Source organism: Lineus longissimus, chromosome 14 (assembly GCF_910592395.1).
Source record: "Lineus longissimus chromosome 14, tnLinLong1.2, whole genome shotgun sequence".
NCBI lineage: Eukaryota > Metazoa > Nemertea > Pilidiophora > Heteronemertea > Lineidae > Lineus > Lineus longissimus.
The window spans coordinates 8342072-8368071 of record NC_088321.1 but is presented as its reverse complement, the minus strand read 5'-3'; the positions used below and the strand labels follow the sequence as shown (position 1 = coordinate 8368071).

At 42.2% G+C, this 26000-nt stretch overlaps 2 protein-coding genes across 3 annotated transcripts; both read left to right on the top strand.

Annotated features, from left to right (window-relative positions):
* The first annotated feature begins 192 nt into the window (after positions 1–192).
* On the top strand, positions 193–18016 carry LOC135498859 (uncharacterized). Its single transcript, XM_064789356.1, has 12 exons — positions 193–1172; positions 2441–2541; positions 4286–4465; positions 5976–6040; positions 6345–6448; positions 10615–10730; positions 11874–11977; positions 13230–13349; positions 14787–14930; positions 15473–15726; positions 16044–16100; positions 17905–18016. Coding segments are annotated over exons 1-10 (1809 nt in total). The 5' UTR covers positions 193–298; the 3' UTR covers positions 15474–15726; positions 16044–16100; positions 17905–18016.
* Positions 18017–18537: 521 nt separating this feature from the next.
* LOC135498997 (uncharacterized) lies at positions 18538–25172 on the top strand. Of its 2 annotated transcripts, XM_064789589.1 has the most exons (9): positions 18538–18625; positions 18818–18979; positions 20701–20768; positions 21204–21287; positions 21662–21754; positions 22689–22811; positions 23181–23342; positions 23899–23986; positions 24241–25172. In XM_064789589.1, the coding sequence occupies exons 6-9, from the start codon at positions 22797–22799 to the stop codon at positions 24795–24797; spliced, it is 822 nt and encodes a 273-aa protein (XP_064645659.1). In that variant the 5' UTR covers positions 18538–18625; positions 18818–18979; positions 20701–20768; positions 21204–21287; positions 21662–21754; positions 22689–22796; the 3' UTR covers positions 24798–25172. The 2 variants fall into 2 exon arrangements, with proteins under 2 accessions (XP_064645659.1, XP_064645660.1); XM_064789590.1 differs by lacking the exon at positions 21662–21754.
* Positions 25173–26000: the final 828 nt, after the last annotated feature.

Sequence of the window (26000 nt, the reverse complement as noted above, 5' to 3'; positions counted from 1 at the left end):
ACACGTAATGTACACAGTTTTTAATAGAGGGCTCTGGCCATAACTGCAGTACAGCATTGTGTGATTAGTGGATTTCTATTTAACTGGACCACAGGTAAACACGTAACCTTTTAAAATTATAGTTGATGACGATGTGATTAACATGATTGTACATAATTGTAGGCTAATTGAATATGATTTTTCCTTCAGAATCTCTAGGACACTGCTGACGTGAGCATGCAACTGTGATGACCTGACACTTGTGCCGTCCTTAACAAACAAAGCAAAAGCCAAGTCCTGGAACGCCGTTGTCATCAACATGGCAGACTCCAGGGATGTTACAGGTGGGCCTGGACCACCAGAGCAATCCCAGAATAGATCAAAAGAGAAGAAGCGAAGACATGGGCATTCCAGTGGTTCCAGAGTTAACGTCAAAGACGGTGAAAGTGGGTATTCGGAAAATCGAGGAAAAACGGAGCGGGTGAAATCAAAGGAGGCGGGGAGTGAGCCGATTTCAAAGTGCGAGAAAGCGGTGGATTCAGTCGGTAGTGGTGAGAAGAAAGGTCGGACTCGGAGGAATCCTGAGGAGGAGGTGCCAAGGAATGGGGCGGGTGACTGCACGAGTGGTGATCAGGATGTGGACAATGCTCGCGACGAAACGACTCAGGAACGCGAGAGACTCGGTCGGGAAGCGGAGGCGGACCGACGCACGAATATATCCGCGCAGGGAGAGATTGAACAGCAGAACAGCGCGGATCGTAAGGGTGGCAATAATCAGACGAATACGGAACACAGGAAAAATAAGTCTGAGCCGGACTCGGAAAATATTGGCAAAGAGCGTCCTGTAAGCGGACAGACTGCGGCGAGAAATCAGAAAGAAAAGTTAGTCAAGGAACACACGAGGAGTTATTCTGATGGCGGGGCGGTGTTTGTGAGCCCGCGTCGTCAGCGCAGCGATTCCAACGGACAGCATAGCGATCAGGGCATTTATGATAATGAGCATGCCGAGGTTGTGTTATCGCGATCGCGGTCGCTGAAGTACGATCGTCAGGGAAGCCGCGCCGATTTTCCACCGCGGTTACTGGTGGTTTCGAGTAAGATAAAGAACATTATGTCCCTACAGAATGCCCTACTGCCTCAAGTGACGTTTTTGCAATATAAGTTCGAGACATCGACTTTTGATGGTTTGATAGGTAGGTTAGGCACCAAAAACTCATGACAGTAGAACCTCACTACTAAGGACACCCTCGGGACTGACAAGTGCTGTCCTTAATAGAAGTGTCCTGATTAGAGAGGTCAAATTGAATGGAAACAACCAATTTGGGACCAAAACTAGTGTCCTTAATAGAGAGGTTGTCCTTAATAGGGAGGTGTCCGCTAAGGGAGGTTCTACTGTAATTTGAAGTAAAATCAAGAACATTATGTCTCTACAGAATGCCCTACTGCCTCAAGTGACGTTTTTGCAATATAAGTTCGAGACATCGTCATGGTTAGAGATAGCTCTAGCATATATGACTATGAGAGGGAAGTGTCATGGTTGGAATTAGCAATAGCATGAAAAGGAAGGGTAATGATGGTTGAGAATAGCGCACCACTATAAGGTGTCAGAAGGACTCGAGATGGTTCCACTCCATCGCCTCGAGATAACAGTCTCAGAAGGACTTATTGAGAGTCAGAAGGACGAGGATTTGGGGGGGAGGGGGCTAAATTGGTCTATCTTCACCAATTCACCTGACTCGAAATACCCACTTCCTGGGGACGAGATTGAACTGAATCCTTCCGAGAACACTTCCGAAGACATGGCGGGAGGTTTAAATCAACATAGAATCAATAGTTTGGTTTACTTTTTGATGAGTAGATGGAAACACTGAGATAACGTTCTGAAACGTTATTGGCAATTTAGTGACATATTTTCAGTAACGTTTTAAAACGTTATTGGCAGTGAAAGAGTAAACATTCTTGATTTATTATGATAAAAACACGTTCTGCAAAAACAAATATACAGACATGAGGCAATGAAATAAATATGGTATTGCAGATGAACATTACCAACAAATCAAAGAGAAATCGAAAGGAAAGTACAGTGGACACCTCTCTATTAAGGACACTAGTTTTGGTCCCAAATTGGCTGTTTCCATTCAATTTGACCTCTCTAATCAGGACACCTCTTTATTAAGGACAGTACTTTTCAGTCCCAAGGGTGTTCTTAATAGAGAGGTTCTACTGTAATCATACCTAAGAGTGCGATTTTCATGTTATAAAGGAAAACAGGACTGACGTCTGCGAATGATTCTAAAAATGGCGTTAACCCAACCAAAATACGTAACGGAGATAACCACAAAGACGGCGACATGATGATGTATCAAAGGAAATGACGTCATACAAAACAGCAGGAAAAAGAATCCCCAAAATGTACAAAGTATTCAAAACACATGTTAACCTCAGCTCCCTTCTCTTACAGGTTTAATAGGCCAATTCCTGCTCAATAAGAAGTTTCACAGTGTTGCCTTAGTTCTCCATGGCCCGGTGGGCGTGATACAGTTGTGTGGGAAAGAGGAAAAGGTAGGTCATTCGGGACTTTCCAGCTACTTACTATGAGCAGGTCATGAGGCACCAGGCTGAAGCAGGGGGCCAGACAACCGCGCTGGGGTTAGCGGCCTGTGGCAAAAACCCATAAAATTTCTCTTTTTGTTTTTTAACCCTTTAGCTCCTGCGTCTCCCTGAAGTCCCGAAGGTGTCCTTAATAGAGAGGTTCTACTGTAAGTCCATTTCAGCCGCTGATTCCTCCTTTAGGGCTAACTAATGCATATTGTCAATTCCAAAAGGTAGCGCGTTTCTTTTGGGCAATATTTTGACATCAGAAACCTTCAGCAAAGACCCTGCCAGTGATAACCACTGGGTAGCCAGCTTGGTCTGACAACATTGAAAATGATGTAGCTAAAAAAGGTTCAGCAATGACCCTGCACTGACCTGACCTTAACAATGAACTGGTTCAGTGGCTACCACCGCCAGTGATAACCAGTCCACTGGGTAGCCAGCTTGGTCTGACAACATTGAAAATGATGTGGCTAAAAAAGGTTCAGCAACAACCCTGCACTGACCTGACCTTAACATTGAACTGGTTCAGAGGCTACCATCGCCAGTGATAACCAGTCCACTGGGTAGCCAGCTTGGTCTGACAACATTGAAAATGATGTGGCTAAAAAAGGTTCAGCAATGACCCTGCACTGACCTGACCTTAACAATGAACTGGCTCAGTGGCTACCATCGCCAGTGATTACCAGTCCACTGGGTAGCCAGCTAGGCCTGACAACATTGAAAATGATGTGGCTAAAAAAGGTGCAGCAATGACCCTGTACTGACCTGACCTTAACAATGAACTGGCTCAGTGGCTACCACCGCCAGTGATTACCAGTCCACTGGGTAGCCAGCTAGGCCTGACAACATTGAAAATGATGTGGCTAAAAAAGGTTCAGCAATGACCCTGCACTGACCTGACCTGAACAATGAACTGGCTCAGTGGCTACCATCGCCAGTGATTACCAGTCCACTGGGTAGCCAGCTAGGCCTGACAACATTGAAAATGATGTGGCTAAAAAAGGTTCAGCAACGACCCTGCACTGACCTGACCTTAACAGTGAACTGGTTCAGTGGCTACCATCGCCAGTGATAACCAGTCCACTGGGTAGCCAGCTTGGTCTGACAACATTGAAAATGATGCGGCTAAAAAAGGTTCAGCAATGACCCTGCACTGACCTGACCTTAACATTGAACTGGTTCAGAGGCTACCACCGCCAGTGATAACCAGTCCACTCGGTAGCCAGCTTGGTCTGACAACATTGAAAATGATGTGGCTAAAAAAGGTTCAGCAACGACCCTGCACTGACCTGACCTTAACAGTGAACTGGTTCAGAGGCTACAATCGCCAGTGATAACCAGTCCACTCGGTAGCCAGCTTGGTCTGACAACATTGAAAATGATGCAGCTAAAAAAGGTTCAGCAACGACCCTGCACTGACCTGACCTTAACGGTGAACTGGTTCAGAGGCTACCACCGCCAGTGGTAACCAGTCCACTGGGTAGCCAGCTTGGTCTGACAACATTGAAAATGATGTGGCTAAAAAAGGTTCAGCAATGACCCTGTACTGACCTGACCTTAACAATGAACTGGTTCAGTGGCTACCACCGCCAGTGATAACCAGTCCACTGGGTAGCCAGCTTGGCCTGACAACATTGAAAATGATGCGGCTAAAAAAAGTTCTACACTTCCGTCTTCCATGTACAATTTTGAATCTCTAAATTTACAGCCGCTCAATAAAGATACCGTCCTTGACCACGCAGGTATTCGTGGCTTCTTCTCCAAACTCTTCAGTCTCCATGGCAACAAGGAGGCAGCGAACCTCCGCCTCGACTTCTTGGCATGTAACGCCGCTCAGGGACAAGATGGCGGACAGGGCATCGTCAACGAGCTGGAGGCTCTGCTGGGGGTAAGTAACCATGCAGGTACTTAAGAACCGCTCTATTAACCTCTTGAATCCAAGAACTTGAAAATCTCGGGGTCCCAGGGTGGTCACGTGGTTGCGAAATTGGGTCTGACTTTCACGATGTATAGCGCCCGCATACAACCGCCAAAGTCCGGTACCGAGGCGCCATCTACCCAGGCATGCTCTAACTGACCCTACTGTACATCAAACACGCTGAAACAAGCAATAAGCTAGCGTCCCAGCTCAAGGGAATAAAATATAACTGAGACCGACCTGTCGGTCGTTTGGAAAAAACGTTATTTCAAAATGAGCGACTGGTCGGTCACCGGGATTCAAGAGGTTAAGGACACCCTTGGGACTGAGAGTCGATGTGCTTTATAGTGAGGTGAAGGCCTTATGCCCCAGCACTAGGGACGAAGATGACTGAGGAAGTATAGAGAGGTGACCTGATCACAGAGGTGAAATTGAGTGAAAATGACCAATTTGGGACCAAAATCAGTGTCTTAGAGAGGGTGTCCTAATTACAGAGGTGTCCGCTTAGAGATGTTCCATTGTGTTTCAATTACTGGAAGTTCACTACTGTAAACGGGGCAATGAACATCCCCTGGGCCCAAATAAGGGGGTGAGGGTCCCCATATACCTTTATTTGCATTTTCGTGTTTAAGCGTATCAACCTCCATGAAAGCTGTTTATTGGGGGTCCATGTGATCATGATTTGTCCTTTAAACCCTTTGATAAGTCAGTAGAACAATGGGAATTTAGGCCAAGGTCCAAACGGACTTTGTTTAAAGACAATAGACCATGTATTGGGCTAGGCCTGAATTGCGGTCATCCTAAACAGCGTCCACCAGGTTTAAAGTCAGGTATCAAATCATCAAAATAAAATTTAGAAACCATAAATGGAATAAGTACACCATAGAACACATTTCCTGACAATTTCATGACATTTGGGTGTAAAATAAGGGAGATGTTGTCTAAAATCACAAGGCCCCTGTAGTATAGGGAAGCCCTATCATTTCCTCCAAGTCAAATCCAACAAGGCCACCGACTGGGTGACCAGTGAACGCTGGTACATTTTAGACAACAACTTGCTAATCTAGCACACAAATGTCATGAAACGATCAGAAAATGTCCTGCTTATTTCGTTTATGAATATTAGATTTTATCTTGATGGCTTTAAATATGTGACCTGTTCTAGCAAAACTAGTCGCATGTCGCACATAAGATGAGCCTAGATGACACCAGGAGATAATAGAAGAAATTGATGTCGTCAGATTTCACAAAAGGCAGACAATCGTGAAATGAACAAACAGTCTGTTTCAACCTGCCAAGCTCAGAGCGACATGCAACTGGTTTTGCTGGAACGGGTCACATATGCTTTTAAACCTGGTGGACGCTGTTTAGTATGACCCCTGAATTCTATTATTAACTGCGAGGTCAGGGGCTGAATAACGTAATGTCTGAAAAAAATGTCAGGTTTTTCAGGTCTTCATTGTCGACTTTTCTTCCTCAGGTGTCGGTTGGTTTGTCTCGAGACATTGTCGGAGCGGAGCTGGTCAAAGACCCGTCCTCAAAAAGGTGAGAACATGAATAGTAAATTTAAGCATACAGTAGAACCTCCCTTAGTGGACACCTCTCTATTAAGGACAACCTCTCTATTATGGACACTAGTTTTGGTCCCAAATTGGTTGTTGCCATTCAATTTGACCTCTCTAACCAGGACACCTCTCTATTAAGATCAGCACTTGTCAGTCCTGAGGGTGTCCTTAATAGAGAGGTTCTACTGCAGTAGAACCTCCCTTAGTGGACACCTCTCTTTTACGGACAACCTGCTTGGTGTAACTCTACTCAAATCTACTAAATCTTATGGACTTTTTTCCAGTACGGTTGGGGAGCTCTACTTCCATCTTGAGTGTCTCCGTGGATGGAGTGGACATTACCAGCAGTCGATGGCCGGCTTTGAGAAGATCAGAACCGTTGGGAAAGGTGGGTAAATCAGGCTCTTAATACGCCGGTCACTCACTGCACAACTGGATACTTCAAAACTGAAAGTATATTAATTGGTCACAGAGTTGCAATATCATTTGTTGGGTGTGTATTTGTGAAGATTCTAGCTCCCCGAGTTCAATCAAGCATCTTTGAGTTTTGGAAGCCATGGCTTTCAATTACCCATTACTTAACTTACCATACTTTCAACCACATTGTGAACTAGGTCATCATCAGTGCGATCACCATACATTCTGCCACATTGCGACCTAGGTTGTCATCGGTGCGATCACCATACATTCTGCTACATTGTGACCTAGGTCGTCATCAGTGCGATCACCAAACATTCTGCCACATCGCAACCTGGGTTGTCATCAGTGTGATCACCATACATTCTGCTACATTGTGGCCTAGGTCGTCATCAGTGCGATCACCATACATTCTGCCACATTGCGACCTAGGTCGTCATCAGTGTGATCACCATACATTCTGCCACATTGCGACCTAGGTCGTCATCAGTGCGATCACCATACATTCTGCTACATTGTGACCTAGGTCGTCATGAGTGTGATCACCATACATTCTGCCACATTGCGACCTAGGTCGTCATCAGTGTGATCACCATACATTCTGCCACATTGCGACCTAGGTTGTCATCAGTGCGATCACCATACATTCTGCCACATTGCGACCTAGGTCGTCATCAGTGTGATCACCATACATTCTGCCACATTGCGACCTAGGTCATCATCAGTGCGATCACCATACATTCTGCCACATTGCGACATAACTCTTTTGATAATTATTCATTCCCTGAATGAATGGCAGTGCCAGTGGAATAATTTCTGTTGCAATTTGCCTGAATGAATGGCAGTGCCAGTGGAATAATTTCTGTTGCAATTTGTTTCCGGTTAAGGTCCAAAATGAGCTAGCTTGACTAGACTACTGATGCTCCTGACCACCTACATGTATGTGAGATCTTTTACTTGTCCTGGCTAAGACACTCAGGTACAGCTTTTTGTCTCATCCGACAGACCCTCATTAATTGATAATAAAAACATCGGCCTTGTTAGGAAATTCTTAACACCTGCCTCAACAAAAACTACGCAGTTTTCCCACCTACTGATAGATGGCGTGCAGGTGATCGTTTCGATGGCGGTTTCGAGGAATCGAACTCTTCTCCGTTTCAAGCTGCAGTCTTTTCAAAACAGGTCATTGGAAAGTTTGAAAATTATGAAAAATATATTCGGCAGTTAAAGGGTTAAGGTGCTTTTGCTTGGTTTCGAGTGTCTCAACAACTCTGGCCCCGATTATCTTAGCTCCTTCATTGATATTTTTTGACAAACAAATACTCTACACCAAGGATGTGATGAATATTCCTAGATAGTGCAGAAAATTGCATTTAATAAGGAGTTTGCGGGGGTAGCCATGTTTGTTCAAATCTCCCGGGCGAATGACGTCATGGATGCAGTGGGGTTTTTTCATCAAGGCGAGTACTACTCGTTTCCACTAAGTTTCCAGACCTTTTTCTACCCCGGTACCTTGGCTCAAACGCATGGGGAACTAGACTTGCTCGTTCTTCTGCTGATGCACGGTTGTAATCGAAGGATTCATCGCCGGACGTCGACGAAGAACCTGAAGAAATCGAAGAACTGTCATCTGTCATTTCAAGCATTCGCCATTGTTCGAACAGCTGATTGTCACAATGGCTGCATCAATGACGTCATTGGCTCTCGGTTTGGAGGAGAGACCAGATTAAAATCCACCAAGATGGCGGCATACTTGGTTCAAAAATTAAGCAATTAAAATCATCCATTTCACTCATTAATGTTTGTTTATTTATAAAACCAAGAGCCACAGTTGTTTTTAAGAATACGCAGTTTATGTAGATGTTTAGGTTGTAACTCTTGGTCGAATGGGGAATCATTCCCATAGCTTCCCTTTAAAACCTTCCTCTTTCATCGCTACATACATGCATTAGACTTATTGTACAAAAAAGTAAGTAAGTAAGTAATTGTAAAGTGTCATTGATCACTTCAGGTAGATTTTGGCACTATAAATACGTTTAGTTATTATTATAGGCCCCAGATCCCGTCTGGGGACTATATTGATATCACTGGAATTCTCGAAACTGTTATTTTCTTCCACCAAAACCTTTTTTGCGGTAGTCCAGCAAAACAGCTAAATAAACAAGATATCAATCACCCTTACACCACCAAACCCAATTCCATCTATGGACTATCGCAAAAGTATTTTTAAAATCCTGAGTATTTCGATACTTTTGAAGCATTTTTTGCTGAGATTCGTCTGATCGTCTTCTCCCAACATGCCGAAGCCGCGATTCAATCTGACATGCGCTGTGACATGCGCAGAGGCGAGACGCTGATACATTAGCATAAGCTCCGCCCCGTCATAATGACGTCATTATTCTCAGGAGTTGGTCGAGCGATGGGACGATGGAGGTATTATAAAGAAACCCAATTCGATTCATGGACTATCGCAAAACGATTTTTCAAAACTCAGAATATTTCGATGCTTTAGATGCGTTTTTATGACTCCAGCTCCTCCCTCTGTGAGTTGGAGTCAGTATTGTTTTCGCTCAGGTTTCTCGTACACTACAATCACGTGACCTCTCCAACACTCGATAAATGCACTCTTTTCGTCCAAGTTTTAGGCCAATCTTCGGCATGAACATGAAATCTAATAAGCGCAGTACTTAAATCAGATGTTTCTCTCGCCTTGAAAACATTCCTGGGTAAAATCCATTGAGTATGGCAAGCCAAAGCGGAATTTATTCAAGACTTTAGAATTACCATTCAAGAAGTTAAATATAAGTTCAAGAAGGAAATATATGTTCAAGACTAAAATATGTTCAACCTTGAATAAAATATGTTCAACCTTGAATAAAATATGTTCAACCTTGAATAAAATATGTCCAACCTTGAACAAAATATATTCAACCTTGAACAAAATATATTCAAGACTCACGTGACCATATTCAAGACGCACGTGACCACAAAATTGATGACGTAGTTGCTCATGTTTTGATGCTTTACGGACTTTCCCGAACCCGCGTCCAGACTTTCCCGAACCCATGGTACTTGTGTTGCGTTTCGGAGCTCGAATTGTTCGCACAAAGGTTTTGACACATGGTTGTACACGTACCTAGCCGCCTACACCTGACATGTACTGTTATCCTACACATCATGACATGGATGCCGAGTGAATGTCAGAGTCGATACATGTTTCACAGACATATCAGGCAAATTATAGGTTCAAAATGCGCAATGCCTCTCACCTTTCATACCACTGTATCGGATTCTCGTTGTCTTTTGACATGTTTGAGTGTTTAGGCTATACAGGCAATCAATCACGTCGTGAAACAGAACGCATCAGAAGTACCACAGATTCTACGCTCTACGTCATCAATTTTGTGGTCACGTGCGTCTTGAATATGGTCACGTGAGTCTTGAATATGGTCACGTGAGTCTTGAATATATTTTGTTCAAGGTTGAATATATTTTGTTCAAGGTTGGACATATTTTATTCAAGGTTGAACATATTTTATTCAAGGTTGAACATATTTTATTTAAGGTTGAAAACATTTGATTCAAGGTTGAACATATTTTAGTCTTGAACATATATTTCCTTCTTGAACTTATATTTAACTTCTTGAATGGTAATTCTAAAGTCTTGAATAAATTCCGCTTTGGCTTGCCATAATTGAGATTAGCCGAGTTAATCTACTTTTTCCGTGCTTAAAATCTCTGCCACTGAATTCTATAAATAGAAACTATTAACATCGCGGCAGTGTGGTTCCCATTGTGCGCCCTCCCATTTCACACCATGTCAGGAAGTTTTACGGAGAGGGAGGGCGTGCGGTAAGAAGAATGGCCAAAATGACGTCACGTTTTCCTGGCAATGCCTCTTGCCAGACCAGTCAAGCATTGGGAAAGCATCTTTAATTCAGACAACGTTAGAACTAGAAAAACGAATATGTTAATTTGCAAAAGTAAAAGCAGATTTCACCACTAACCAGTCAAATCGGAATACGATGGCGCAAAATGTTCTCGCTTTCTACTCTGTTGACATGACGACTACCTGGGGACTATCAAATTTGCTACCAGCAAATTTCGGAATTCTAGTAAATTGTTAATTTCTTCTAGGGGCATATGGCGCGGCCGTCCTCTACCGGAAACGTGACGACGACTCCCTGGTCATACTCAAAGAAATCAACATGCACGACTTGAATGCAGCAGAGAGACAACTAGCTCTTAACGAGGTGAGAGTCGTAAAGAAATGTACAGTGATGTCCCCGGCGTTGTTGTCTTCTGTCTATTTCATGAAAAAAATGGCGCTGGAGATTTCATGCGGAAAATTGTGCAATTGAACATGTTGAACAAAATGTTAATATTAAAGGCCTAGGTTCGTAAAAAAAGTGAAATGTGAATATGAATTTGAAAATTTCCAGTTGCGTCAATGTGGGCTTATAGAAAATTTCGGCATTGCCGTTGTGTAGACAGATATACAAGTACTATAAATACCAAGTTTCAACAAATTTGCATGCATAATAACTCACTCCGGCATTGTGTATCACTGCATTTCTATTTTCTTAGACCACCAGTAATTACGAACGGCGTACACCTTTAAGTCAAAAATATCTAAAACTACTCACTTTGCTGCGGCCGTCAGAGTGGCGCAGTGGAATCAACAGGGCCTGTCACCTCTGACGTCCCAGGTTCAATTCCCATTCCGTACGGGTACACTCAGAAACAGAGAGGGTGACTCTCTTCAATAGCGTAGGTTTCCTCCTACTTACATGAAAACATTGCCCAATATTGTTTATGATAGATCTGATAGTGTCCTAGTTTACGCTTGACTCTCAACTCAATATTTTACTTACTTTGTGAGAATCAGTCAAAGTGTGAAAAAGACCCATTTTCAGCCAAATATTGAAAAATGTCAAATTTGTGCTTATTTCATTTTAACCATTTTGTTACTTATTTTCGCATGCAGTGGAACCTCACTAAGCAGACACCTCTCTATTAAGGACAACCTCTCTATATAGGACACTACTTTTGGTCAAGAATTGGTTGTGAGCATTCAATTTGACCAAGCATTCAATTTGACCTCTCTAATCAGGACACCTCTCAAAAAAGGACAGCACTTGTCAGTCCCGAGGGTGTCCTCAATAGCGAAGTTCTACTGTACTTTAGGCAAGGTGTGCAATTTCTGATATAATAGAGATGGTGTCCTTAATAGAGAGGTTCTACTGTACTTTAGGCAAGTCGTGCAATTTCTGATATAATAGAGAGGGTGTCCTTTATAGAGAGGTGTCCGCTAAGGGAGGTTCTACTGTACTTACCTGTATTTTCAGATACTTCAGGCAAGTCGTCTGATTTTTGACACGATCTCGTCTTTTCAGGTCAAAGTTCTCGCCGTCTTAGACCACCCGAACATCATCAGTTATTACGATAGTTTTGAAGAAGACGGCGTCCTGATGATTGAAATGGAGTATGCAAATGGAGGGTAAGTTACTGTAGAACCACTCTATTGAGGACACCCATGGGACTGACAAGAGCTGTCCTTAATAAAGAGGTGTCCTGATTAGAGAGGTCAACTTCAATGGAAACAGCCAATTTGGAACCAAAACTAGTGTCCTTAATAGAGAGGTTGTCCTTAATAGAAGACGGCGTCTTGATGATTGAAATGGAGTATGCAAATGGAGGGTAAGTTACAGTAGAACCACTCTATTAAGGACACCCATGGGACTGACAAGTGCTGTCCTATGGCAATGGCAATATTACCAAGCTGTCGGCTGCCCAGTCACTTTTCACTTTAGAGTAGCACAGTAGAACCTCTCAATTTTAAAGGACACCATTGGGACTGACAAATGTTATCCTTAAAAGAGAGGTGTCCCGATTAGAGAGGTCAAATCGAATGGAAACAACCAATTTGGGACCATAACTAGTGTCCTTAATAGAGAGGTTGTCCTTAATAGAGAGGTTGTCCTTAATAGAGAGGTGTCCGCTAAGGGAGGTTCCACTGTATTTGTACATCAGTCTACACAACGGCAGTGTTGAAATTTATATTCAGTATGTATTTACGCAATTAAAGTTTTCAAATTCAATTACAAATTCAAATTCTTTTACGAACCGCGTAGGCCTTTAATCATCGACAAAGTCAACTCGCATCTCGTTCCAAAATTGTTTACAGATTGACTTGTCATGAAAACCCTGAACTTATTTTTTTCTAAAGATTATCTTTCGCCTTTGTGTCCTTGAGCAAGGCACTTTACCTCACTTGCTTCTCTTCACCCAGGAGTAGATGGGTACCTAGCTGGCAGAGATGGCCCACTATGAATGTTAGTCTAGAGTGCTGTAAAGCTGCAGCTCGGACCTGTGATACTCCCAGAGAGTCGAGCTTGAAACAAAAATGTTCAGGCCGATAGCTAGGGGTAATAATGTGAAGCGCTTTGAGCGACTGAAACCAGTTAGATTAAGCGCTATATAAGTCTCATGATTATTATCATTATTATTCTCTATGTTCTGTAAAAAATATAAAGTGCTCTGAGACTGTTAGGGATAATAATGTGAAGCGCTTTGAGCGACTGAAACCAGTTAGATTTAGCGCTATATAAGTCTCATGATTAATATCATTATCATTAATATATCTATGTTCTGTAGATAATATAAAGTGCTTTGAGGCTGTTCTGCATTATAAAGCGCTATGCTCATGTAAAAAGTTGCAATTTTTTATTTTCCTCGATTCCTTTTTCCAGGACGCTAGCTCAATACCTCTCTCATAGGGACGCTCCACTGGACGAGAAGGAAATACTAGAAATCTTCCAACAGATGGTGGCAGCCATTCGTCACATTCACGAACATAACATACTACACAGGTTAGTCTCTGCAAAGTTTTCTATATATCAAATTTAGAGAAGTCGAATTTTATATAAAATTTATATAAATTTTACTCGCCAAATTTTGCCAGTGTATCTGTGATCTATTTTAGTATTTGTGGCCCACCACAGCAAAATGAGTCGCATGTCGCTTCGAGCTTGACAGGTTGAGACGGACTGGTTGTTCATTTCACTATTGTCTGCCTTATGTAAAGTCGATTTCTTCTATAATAGTAGTACGTCCACTACATGGAAAACCCTGGCGTTTTTAAACCCGGGGATACTCCGAACCATACAATGCCCGGAGAAGACACGGCGAGGACTTCCACTACATGGAAACAGATACCGAACACGGCGACAGATGGCGTGGTGTATATGAAATTCCTGTAGAACTCTCCGATTTTTTGTTATTGTTGGAGTCGCGATTGACCGACACAAAATGCGCGGTGGTAACCACGCCGCCTATCGCCGAGTGTAGAAACTTAATAACGCCGGCGTTTTTGTGATTACACTACATAAAACGCCGTGCTTAAATTAGCCCCCATTTAGCCCTGAATCCATCGCCGTGACAAGAAAACACCGGCGTTTTCTAGCACCGGCGTTTTCCAGGGGAAAATTAACAGGTGTAAGCGCAAAAACTCCGTACCAACACTGGCGTAGTGGACGCGACTCTTATGTCCTGGTGTCATTTTAGGCTCATCTTCTGTGAGACATGCGACCCATTCCCCGTGGTGGGCCACATTTAGTGTCCTCCCTGACTGTTTTGAATGTGTCGGACCAACAAGGTTAAGACAGTGCCACCTAACTGGGCATTTTTGCCAGCGTAATACACCAGAAAAACACCAATCTCCCTATCGGCGGTCGAGTGTTGTCCCTTCTTCTTCCTCTTCAGCATTCACTCTGCCCTTGGAGGTGATTTTCTCCAGGGAGTATTCCTCCTCCGAGGCAGGATGAGCGTTTATGCGTGCCACTACGATTATGCACCAATTGGGTTATTGGCCTAGTGAATCCGACTTCGGCCAGAGGTACAGTCCACGCAAGCTGCTCATGTTTCTCACTTGGTGGGGTCTTTAGCCTGCCCTACAAGGAACCTCGGTTTAACATCTCATTCGATGGACTGTGAAGAGCCAGGAATTTACGTTCCTCGAAAGCCACGCCGGTTCATCCAGAAATACAATCCTGGGTGCTCCTCGGGATCAAACCCAGGCCCTTTTGCTCTTGCGTCTCTGCTGCATGTGGGAGAATGGGTTAATGTCTTTAATAGTTGTGCATGCATGGCCAAAGCCCACACAGTTTGTATTAGATGCTTTTAGGCCCAAGGGATTGATAGACGTTATGACCTTCTTTTCAGGAAAGTTGTAGATTTCGTTAGTGTCGGTCTGCATTTTCTTGAGTAACTTCTCCTAATAAAAAAAATGAATTTGATAATTTCTCCAGGGATATGAAAACGGCCAACATCTTCCTGACAAAAGAGGGCGTTGTTAAAGTCGGCGACTTTGGAATCTCAAAGATAATGTCAACTGCTGATAAAGGAGCGAATACAGTGCTGGGAACGCCTTATTATATATCAGCCCCGAAATGGTGAGTCTCTAAATAGAAAGTGCTCATTGAGAGCTTTCCAATGAATAGTCATGTCAGTAGGTTTAGAAATGGTACCATAAGAAAGGGCTCATTAAGAGCTTTCCAGTATATGGTCATGTCAATAGGTTTACAAATGGTACCATCAGAAAGTGCTCATTGAGAGCTTTCCAATTAATGGTCATGTCAATAGGTTTACAAATGGTACCATAAGAAAGTGCTCATTGAGAGCTTTCCAAAGAATGGTCATGTCAGTAGGTTTACAAATGGTGCCATCAGAAAGTGCTCATTGAGAGCATTTGAATCAATGGTCATGTCAACTGGTTTACAAATGGTACTGCAAAAAAGTGATCATTGAAAGCTTTAATCATGAACTATCCATCCATGGGCTCCATGGATGGAACGTTCATGGGCCATCAGCTATCCGTGGACAGATACTTTTGCCTCTGTATATATAGATGGACCCTTACTGCCTTAGCTTCTTAGGGATTTAGGCCCAGCCTAGGCCTTGGAGTAATAAACTATAGGAATCTCCTTTTTTTTAGAAAATGTCTACGGCTCCTCAACAAAGGAAGATTTATAAGTTCACTATGGTGAAGGATGTAGCGCTTCTAAAAGAGATTGTAGCCATCAACCCTTTCTCTGAACCGTCAAAGTGGAAAGAAGTGCTTCAGAACTTTAATTTTTATTTCACCGGGGAGGGACAAGAAAAAAAGGATGCAACTGAAAGAGGCATTGTCGATCGATTTGCTGTTCTCCTCACAAAATTCAAGAAGGATGAACTTACATCTGTCAGAGTGTAAGTATTTTCAGGCATGCATTAAACTTATGCATTTCACGAATAGTTGTGCCAACTCGACTATCCCAAAAAAACAATGTTTCTTTAAGCCTATCTAAATATCTACACTGGCTGTCCAAAATGTTACTTAATCTTAGTTTGTAAAGGTCATTGATCTGTCAGTACGATTCCAATACATAAATGTCTTTCTTCTTGAGGTGGTGATTGGCTAATGAGAACATTGCGCAACATCTCTGCGTGGTGATTGGCTGATTGTCATTTAGGGCCTCTAGTGGTCTTGAAGTCTTCATAGTGTAACCAGAGATATTTTTCTTCAGGAAACTGTCGAGGAGGAGGAAGCAGGTGAAAACTTACCTGATATTAGTCATAATCAGGTAGGCTACTACTCTTCTTTTTGAAGGTGGCCCATTTGTCATTTTACTACACCTGCACTTCGAATTTGATTGAAAATTTGGTAACTAACTTGAGAGGAGAAGACTTTTTTGGGACCAGAGGAGTGATAGATTCGCCTGCATTTTGATTGAATATTTGGTAACTAACTTGAGAGGAGAAGACTCTTTTGGGACCAGAGGAGTGATAGATTCGCCTGCATTTTGATTGAATATTTGGTAACTAACTTGAGAGGAGAAGACTTTTTTGGGACCAGAGGAGTGATAGATTCGCCTGCATTTTGATTGAATATTTGGTAACTAACTTGAGAGGAGAAGACTTTTTTGGGACCAGAGGAGTGATAGATTCGCCTGCATTTTGATTGAATATTTGGTAACTAACTTGAGAGGAGAAGACTCTTTTGGGACCAGAGGAGTGATAGATTCGCCTGCATTTTGATTGAATATTTGGTAACTAACTTGAGAGGAGAAGACTTTTTTGGGACCAGAGGAGTGATAGATTCGCCTGCATTTTGATTGAATATTTGGTAACTAACTTGAGAGGAGAAGACTTTTTTGGGACCAGAGGAGTGATAGATTCCCCTGCATTTTGATTGAATATTTGGTAACTAACTTGAGAGGAGAAGACTTTTTTGGGACTTGAGGAGTGATAGATTCCCCTGCATTTTGATTGAATATTTGGTAACTAACTTGAGAGGAGAATACTTTTTTGGGACCAGAGGAGTGATAGATTCGCCTGCATTTTGATTGAATATTTGGTAACTAACTTGAGAGGAGAAGACTTTTTTGGGACCAGAGGAGTGATAGATTCCCCTGCATTTTGATTGAATATTTGGTAACTAACTTGAGAGGAGAAGACTTTTTTGGGACCAGAGGAGTGATAGATTCCCCTGCATTTTGATTGAATATTTGGTAACTAACTTGAGAGGAGAAGACTTTTTTGGGACCAGAGGAGTGATAGATTCCCCTGCATTTTGATTGAATATTTGGTAACTAACTTGAGAGGAGAAGACTTTTTTGGGACTTGAGGAGTGATAGATTCGCCTGCATTTTGATTGAATATTTGGTAACTAACTTGAGAGGAGAAGACTTTTTTGGGACCAGAGGAGTGATAGATTCGCCTGCATTTTGATTGAATATTTGGTAACTAACTTGAGAGGAGAAGACTTTTTTGGGACCAGAGGAGTGATAGATTCGCCTGCATTTTGATTGAATATTTGGTAACTAACTTGAGAGGAGAAGACTTTTTTGGGACCAGAGGAGTGATAGATTCGCCTGCATTTTGATTGAATATTTGGTAACTAACTTGAGAGAAGAAGATTTTTGGGAATTGAGGAGTGATAGATTCCCCCGCATTTTGATTGAAAATTTGGTAACTAACTTGAGAGGAGAAGACTTTTTTGGGACCAGAGGAGTGATAGATTCCCCTGCATTTGGAACTTTTGTTTTCTATCCCTTGACATATTACCTACACTGTATTTTTTGAACTGTTGGGAAATATGTTATATCTGCATTGCCAAGTCTACAATCTCTAGAATTTGGAAACAATTGTATTTGAGCCGAATTTGTACTCTTTTTAGGACTACACATTTTTCCTGAAGTGAACACTTCTGAAAATGTCTGAAGATCTAGTCAAGGTCACCGTTTCATTTTCTCCCTAAAATTTCACATCACAATATGTCCACTATCATCACTACATTTGAACATCGTAAGAGTACAATAGAATGAGGCTAGGGGTGAAACGAATTCCTGATTGAACATCTTTTGAGCAATTTCTTCGTCATTGTAGAGGCAGGCTGCATCTGAAAGACCTCGTCCCCAATCACGACCTCGCATCCGACTTCAACTTCATCGAAGTCGAAGATCAAGAAGTGATACCAGAATTGAAGCACCATTACAAGTAAGTTAAACTATGGTTATGCAATTATCAGGCCAGAAAGCTGTTCTGTCCCACCATGGCAAAAGAAGTAACTGACAATCTAGGTCAATCTAGGTCAAACTGAGCTAAGCTTACCAGGCTTATCAGGGAGATTTGTCATTACATTCAAAAGCACAGGCTGTTTATGTTTTTCCTCATTTTCTCGAAAAGTAATAAATGTCAGTGACTAGTACTTCCTTTGGCCATGGTGGGGCAGTGTTGCTCATGACTACACTGCAGCAAGAATATCAGGAATGTCAAGTGTTGGTGTAGTGATGGTGTTACCATGGTGAAGGTAGGTGTAGCACCAACACCTTACACTTTCTCAACTCCAAGACTTCACCTCACCCATTCTATACTGCTTTATGAGTTCAGTACTTATAAGATTACAACAATCCTTGCAAAATGATGATCACAGATTTTGGCGGCTTCAAACCATGAACTTCATTGTTGATTTCCAATAATTTGTTGATTTTAACAATAACTTTGTTTTTGTATTTTAAGGACAATGAATGGGCGTAGTGGGCCTGAATTACCGGTAGACGATTTCCTTCCTGATCTTGGTGGAGATGTTGATGCACCTGATTCTGAGGTAAGTGGGATGAGCACACCTGGTTAGAAAAACTGAGTGAAGATTTTGAAGTCAAATGAGTACTTACTGTATGCAGTAGCACTGCTGGAATTTCTATACCCTCATGTGCCACATTTCCTTGGCCTATCAGCATTGAGCAGTACTTGTAACAACGCTTTTTGCTGATCATTCTTTCTTTTAAACATATTTCAGGTGTCCACTCGGGCATCTAGATGCCAGGAAAGCTCTATCCCCACTGCTTCGACTTCTGGTCAGACATCTAGATCTAGACGTCAAGCAAGCTCCCTCTTCACTGATACTAATAGTTCAACCATGGACCTTGCTGCTAGCAGGCCTGCTGGAGGCGAAGTAGTGGTGAGTATAAGTGTACTGAATATGATCTGAAGTAGCACCACATGTGCAGCGGGGTTTTTTCAGCACCAGTACTATGTATCACTATCAGTCCCCAACCTGGTTACAGGCGTCAATCTCAGTTCTATTGACCATGACTCACCAGGTTGTTTCTGATGCATAGTATTACATACAATGGATGTGCTGATGTACTTCATGTATGAGAACCTCACCTTTGCTAGTTGAGATGGCTATGGTAGGCAATAATAATATATGAGTCAATATTAACACTGTCTGTTGGTCTTGTTCTCTTCATTTAGTTGGTCCACAGGTAAGCCCATGATCTATGGGTAGTTGTAAAACAAGAAACACAGAAACGAAACAGAAACACAGAAACGCAGAAACGAAACGCAGAAACGAAAATCAAACGGGTTTTCAAAAAGGTTGGAATCAAGCGGCACGCCGATACTTTCCTTGCCCAATCCGTTGTTATTGTCGTTTAAAAGTAAAATCTGAGGTTGGTGGGTTGCGGCCAGCCGGAATGCAATAGAGTTGTTGAGGGGATACATGGAGCAACTTTGGGGGGGGGGGGGGGGGTGGGGAGGGGGCGGTACGATATGTGAAGTCTTTTGAGGTGGTGGTGTAGTACTTTGGTAGGTTCGATTCGATTCCTACAGCATGTTATTTTAAATGAAGGTGCAGTGCAACATCTTGCCTTGTAGTGTTCAATTTACATGAAGTACCAGGATCATCCTACAAATCCCGTCTGATGCAGCACTAAATGCAAGGTACGGTACCAGTACATGGGTGAATCATTTCGACGTTATGTGAGACGTGAGAGACCAATTTTGGCGACTAGAATAGAGTAAAGTGGGGGGGGGGGGGCGGGCACTAGACTTGGACTTGGAGTAACTCAATCTTGCCTGCCCAGCTGCTGCCTTTAAATAGTCCCTTTAAATATATGTTTATGTTAATGAGGTTGCAGTAGGGAAGTTCAGCCTAGTGTCGTGCACAGGCCATGGAATGTACAAAAGAACAGGACTCGCTATTCGAAGGACTATTTTCTATTTACGCCGTGTAGTACATACATGTAGTGTATTGGCACGATCAAGGCCGGATGCTGCCAATCTGCGCACACGTTGATGAGGCTAAAAGGGGTATTGGGAAATGAGCATTCCTCCTTCCATTCCGACTGAATACCGGTTTTAGTTACACCCGCGTTCGCGGCCACAACCATGGCAACAAGATGGAGTTTGCAGACCAGAATTCGCCACAAGACTGGTTTCTGCGTTTCGTTTCTGTGTTTCTGTGTTTCTGTTTCGTTTCTGTGTTTCTTGTTTTACAACTACCCATGATCTATGGACCATTTCAATTTAAACCATTTTGAAATAGATTTTAGGATGTCCTTAGGTCACATTACCAACATACTGTGTGCGTGGGTTTTAGCCGGTGCTCGGTATGTCACTTTACAAAGGCCTATTACAGGTTAAACAGGTCTTTTGTACAGGCGACCCGAAACCGGCTAAAACCCGCAGACACAGTATCTATGTATCATTGTATGATACATGTATTGTGTATATCCTGATTCCTGATGATAATCTCTGAAGCATGCAGTATCTTCAACATGTTCAAGTTAAATAATTCTATCCGATCATTCTATGACACTGACAGGATGCTATGATTCATTTTCTTCCTGGCAGACTTTGCACAGTAGCAAATAAATTTAGCATGAATCTTTATTTCAGCCGGAGATGAGAGATTTTGCTGTGGCCCAGACATAGAGATGGATGACACTGTTGTGATAGCTGAACAGGTATGGCATTGAGAATACCTCATTTTTGGCCCACCTGTGAGCCTTTACAATGACACACTATAGATAATGTCGTCCGTCAACGTTAGGCACGGGTGGCATGTTTCGTTTCCCGCTTAAGTAATTGAAGTGAAACTTGGTACACATACACATTCCTTGGTGACCGCTACTCAGACACGGAAAATGACCTCATATGATTCACCTTCTGGCCACCAGGGGCCAAAGGTCAAGGAAGTACCTGTTGGTGTTTTTATTCTGGCCAATTTGTCACTGAGAAAGCATGCAGGTCAGCTTTAAAGGATGTGCTTGAGGTGATCTTGATGAGACAATTTGTAAGATGACTGGTATTGTTTCGTTTACTCAGACAGAGTGAACTGAACACTAACAGTTGAATAATGTTTAACATTTCTCTGATGAGACGTGTTTCTTGCCTTGCAGCACCATCCAAGAACAGCAACAGAAAACATTCGTGTTATTCAAGATATGGAATATATGGAAAGTATGATTGTAGATGGTGAAAAGGTGAGATGCAAATCCATGATTATCAGCTATTACCCCTCTGTACCCAAAATGCTGTACCAGCTATTGTTGTCGGAGCGTTGTGGCATTGTTAATGAGGAAGGTTCCTTTAAAAGTGGGATTGGTCTGGTATTCAGTATGGTGACAAATCAGAAAATTGTTTCTAAGGAACTTCAGGCAAGCAATGTACTCCGCAGAGATTCAGCCCGTAGAGGGGGGGGGGGGGGGCTCTCTGCCTCCAATATCTGCATTAGACAAGAACGTTGGCGATTAGACCTAATTGAATTGGTCGAAATATGCGCGCGATTATTTTCCAGTGTTGTATCATTTCTATTATTCCACACAGTTTCTTGACCCTATGAAATGTTCAATTTCAGGCCAATTGAAGAAGGGTTGCTCGCCTAAACCTCCAGATTGCACGCACTGAAAGGAGGGCAAGGAGAGAGGCAAGAAAAGTTGAACTAAGTCAGGTTAGTAATACTGTATGAATTTGCCATTCTGCCTTACTCCTCACATAATTCTGCCTGACTCCTCACATAATTCTGCCTAACTCCTGACATAATTCTGCCTAACTCCTCACATGATTCTGCCTAACTCCTGACATAATTCTGCCTAACTCCTCACATAATTCTGCCTAACTCCTCACATAATTCTGCCTACTCCTCACATAATTCTGCCTAACTCCTCACATAATTCTGCCTAACTCCTCACATACGTTCTGACAGGACCAATCGCTGAGCCTGTCCAATCTTTGCGCTGAATTGTTTGCGACCAATCAGAAGACGCTGACTGAGACTTCAAAAGCACGATAATAACAATCAAAGAGAAAACGGGGTCAGACTTCAAAAGAATTTTGCCGCCGCTTGGTTTGATCATGGTTTGATTGGCAGGTCATGGTACATTGTAACAGATATCGTGATATGATTGGCTGGTCCAGTGTGACTCCTCAGAATCTGAACCAACGCTCCTCCAAATGTGTACACGTTGAAAATGCTATCGGCCGCTTGCTCATGTGAAGGTTAGAAGAGGACGCGACCAATGCAAGCCTGAAATCAGTAAAGATGGAATCTGGAAATCAGGAATCAATTATTTAGAATTTCACATGCACTTGAACTTAAAACTGGTGTACTTCACACCGTTTGATAGGTATCGACAGCTAGTTCGGCCAAATTTAGCCCCCTGTTTGATCCAGTTGACTGGCTTGGTAAAGTCCTTGTTGGAGAACGACATGGATTTGTCACTGAGAAACAATTTTTTGGGGTCATTCAGATATTGCATTATATTCAGAGAAGTGATTAACCAACTTTTCATTTGACCTCTTGTCCTCACTCCACAGTTAGCACCTGGATCAGAAAGAGTATTGATTTAAATCTCAAGAGTTGACTGTGTTTTCTTGTGCTTCAGCTGACAGAAAAGAGGCTTGCAGAACTGGGCCCAGAACCAGATGAGGAGGGATGTATCCAGGTGAAATTTGTGTGCCCTGAAACGAATTTAATGAGGTGATTCCGGGAAATGGATACTGTCCTGGTATGTGACAACTTTCTCGTCTCTCAGAACCCAGCCATGTTGCTTCTTGATAGTGGATAAAAAAGAGCTGGAACTTACCACGAGTGTCATTCAATAACTTTGTTGCCAAAAACTTCATTTGTGTGTGTTTGTGGTGTGCATAGCCCTGAATGAATGAATTGATATCCTGAATGAGAAAATGGATGAGATATTTCAATTTGTATTTCCTCACCAGAAGGCCTGACTGTCTCAGCGTCAACCATATTGGTAAAATCCTGTTCGAAATGGGAACTTTCACCTGGGTCTACAGAAATGCACAGTCATCATCACTTGCAGCACTGTGTGTTCTGCGTCTGCCTCGCCATTTATGGGTATATTTTCTCTTTTCAGAGCTTGTTCTATTTTGTTGAGGGAACGAGCAAGGTTCAGGGCTGTGAACTTATGTTAGCTGGCGAAAAGCTGAAGCGGGATCAACTCTCCCTGAAGGAGGTTGGGAGAACATCAAACACCACACTGCACATAAAAGATGATGATGATCGCCAATTGTCTTCAGTAAGTTTATTTCATTTGTTGATCTCAGTCTCTTTATGTATGATATCTATAAAAAAGCCCTCTGTATGCATTCTTGGCACAGATGTTGATTTAGGGTAAGTTGGGATTGGCAGAGAACTACCCTTGGCCTAGTGAATAAAAGCCTAAGCCTAAGCTTACCTACACTCCTTTAAGCAGTGGCTACATTCAAACGCCAGTCTTTTCTTATTCCGCCACTGCTAGTTTTCATTGATTTCCCGGTCGCTGGACCAATCTCAGCCTGGTTCCACTGGCCACCGTCAGATGCAACCACTATATGGTAGTATTTTGGAAACTATATGGTAGTATCTTTGTGACAGTTGCCTCAACCATGATCAATGTTGAACCAGGTTGTGGAGGATTGAAAGAACAGAATCACTTGCATACTTCTTTCCTAAAGAGCCACCTGGCAATGCACTCATTGAAAGCAGCATACTCACCTGATGAGTAATAGAGCCCTATATAAATACCCCGTGTTAGTAATCTATTTTTAAAGCTGATCCATTCTTCTACTTCTAGCATGTCATTGTTATTCTAGGATGTGGAATCTTTGGATGATGAGGAAATGGACAAAAATGAAGAGGAGAATGAATCTACTGCTACTGGTTCAGTTTGCACAAAAACCTGTAAGTTTTCTTTCAATATAATTTCAACAGTTTCAGTTGCTACTGGTGTGTAGAGAATGTCGATTCTATCCCGAGTTACATGGCTATTGTAAGTCATTGGCAGTCCATTTAGCTTAATGGCATATCACAGAATCCCCAATCTCATTCAGGTCTTGTTGAGGCCACTGAAAAACCCTGATCTCTTTAAGGATGTCCTTGTCTATTGACAATTTAGAGTTGGCAATTTCTTTGATTAACTTACTCTATCACTTCAGGTCTTGGAGATCTACAAAGTGCAGCTATGGAGATAAAAACCTTCATTCGAGTTGGTGTGGAGAAGAACATGTTCATCAGCCGTGAGTCGATCTTAAACCTGATGGACTATTATAGGAGTGATGACCAACTGACTTTCCATCGAATCAATGTGACGTTCGAAGGAGAAAACATTGCAGAGGATATGGATGGCTTGTCCCGAGAGATGTTTACGTGTTTTCTCAAGGCTGCCCTCTCAAAGTATTTTGAGGGGAGTGATGCTAAGGGCCCAAAAGTGGACCATGATGTGATGGACACTGATGTTTTCTCCATCATTGGGAAAATCATCAGCCACGCTTACGTGTTGTTGGGGTACTTCCCAATGAGCCTATGCAAGGCATCATTGTGTGCCCTGTTTGACCCGAATGTGGACTCGGAGATGATCACAAGTCCTTTCTTAAAGCTCTTGCCTCCTCTTGAGAGAGACTTTATGAATGCAACACTCAAAGATCCGATCACGCTCAAGGTGAATGCAAACAGATTGCCATGCATGTCAATATTTCCCATCGGCACTAAATAATATTTTTTTCTTTTGCCAAAAGGAAGAGTAAATGATTTTCACCAAAATGTGTTGCAACAATGGTAAGATAATAGGAGATGACATGGTGTTTAACTCCCATATTCCCTTCATAATATGGCTAAAAGTCAAATATGAGAGTTAAACACCATGTATAATCTGCTTATATCTAATTACTGTTGTAAATCATTTTGGTTATGATCATTTACTTCTCCTTTTGACCATGTGGACAAACAAACAAAGTGATTTTTTAGTGCAAATGACACATTTAAACATGTTAAATGAGTAAAAATGGGAGGATTAACTTAAGAGAAATGCATGTATACAATGTATGGGAAAATGTACATGAAATGGAAAAATGCAGTTTTCTCAAAATTTTACCAACATATTTTTTTAATTCTTTCTGTTTTTGAAACTATATGATATTGGCTACAATGTGGCACAGGTTTCATCTCAATGCAATTTAAAAAAAATCTTACTGAAAGTTCAGGAACACTGTGTCACTAGACTCAATAATTCATATGGGAGGGGCAGCACTACCCACTAGTCCACCCGACTGAACAACCTCACGATTTTACTGGCTGTGAGTGGCCTTGGCTCGCTGCCAATCTGTTGTTGGCGTCGCGAGACCAAACGCAGGAATACTGGTGCGGTTGTTCAGTTGGGTGGACAAGTGGTTACCCCCCCCCCCCCCCCCCTAATGCAATATTCTTGTTAAACATTTTCAGAAACGTGATAGGATGTTTTAATTTGATATTGATTTATACATAAAAAACTTGTATGGTTTAATACCTACTTTAAAGTCAATGGACTGGTAATCATATCATGAACATTGTGATACAGTAGAACTCGTGTAAGTTAATACCTACTTTGAAGTCAATGGACTGGTTGTGTAATCATATCAAGAACATTGTGATGCAGTAGAACTCGTGTAAGTTAATACCTACTTTGAAGTCAATGGACTGGTTGTGTAATCATATCATGAACATTGTGATACAGTAGAACTCGTGTAAGTAAATACCTACTTTAAAGTCAATGGACTGGTTGTGTAATCATATCAAGAACATTGTGATGCAGTAGAACTCGTGTAAGTTAATACCTACTTTGAAGTCAATGGACTGGTTGTGTAATCATATCATGAACATTGTGATACAGTAGAACTCGTGTAAGTTAATACCTACTTTGAAGTCAATGGACTGGTTGTGT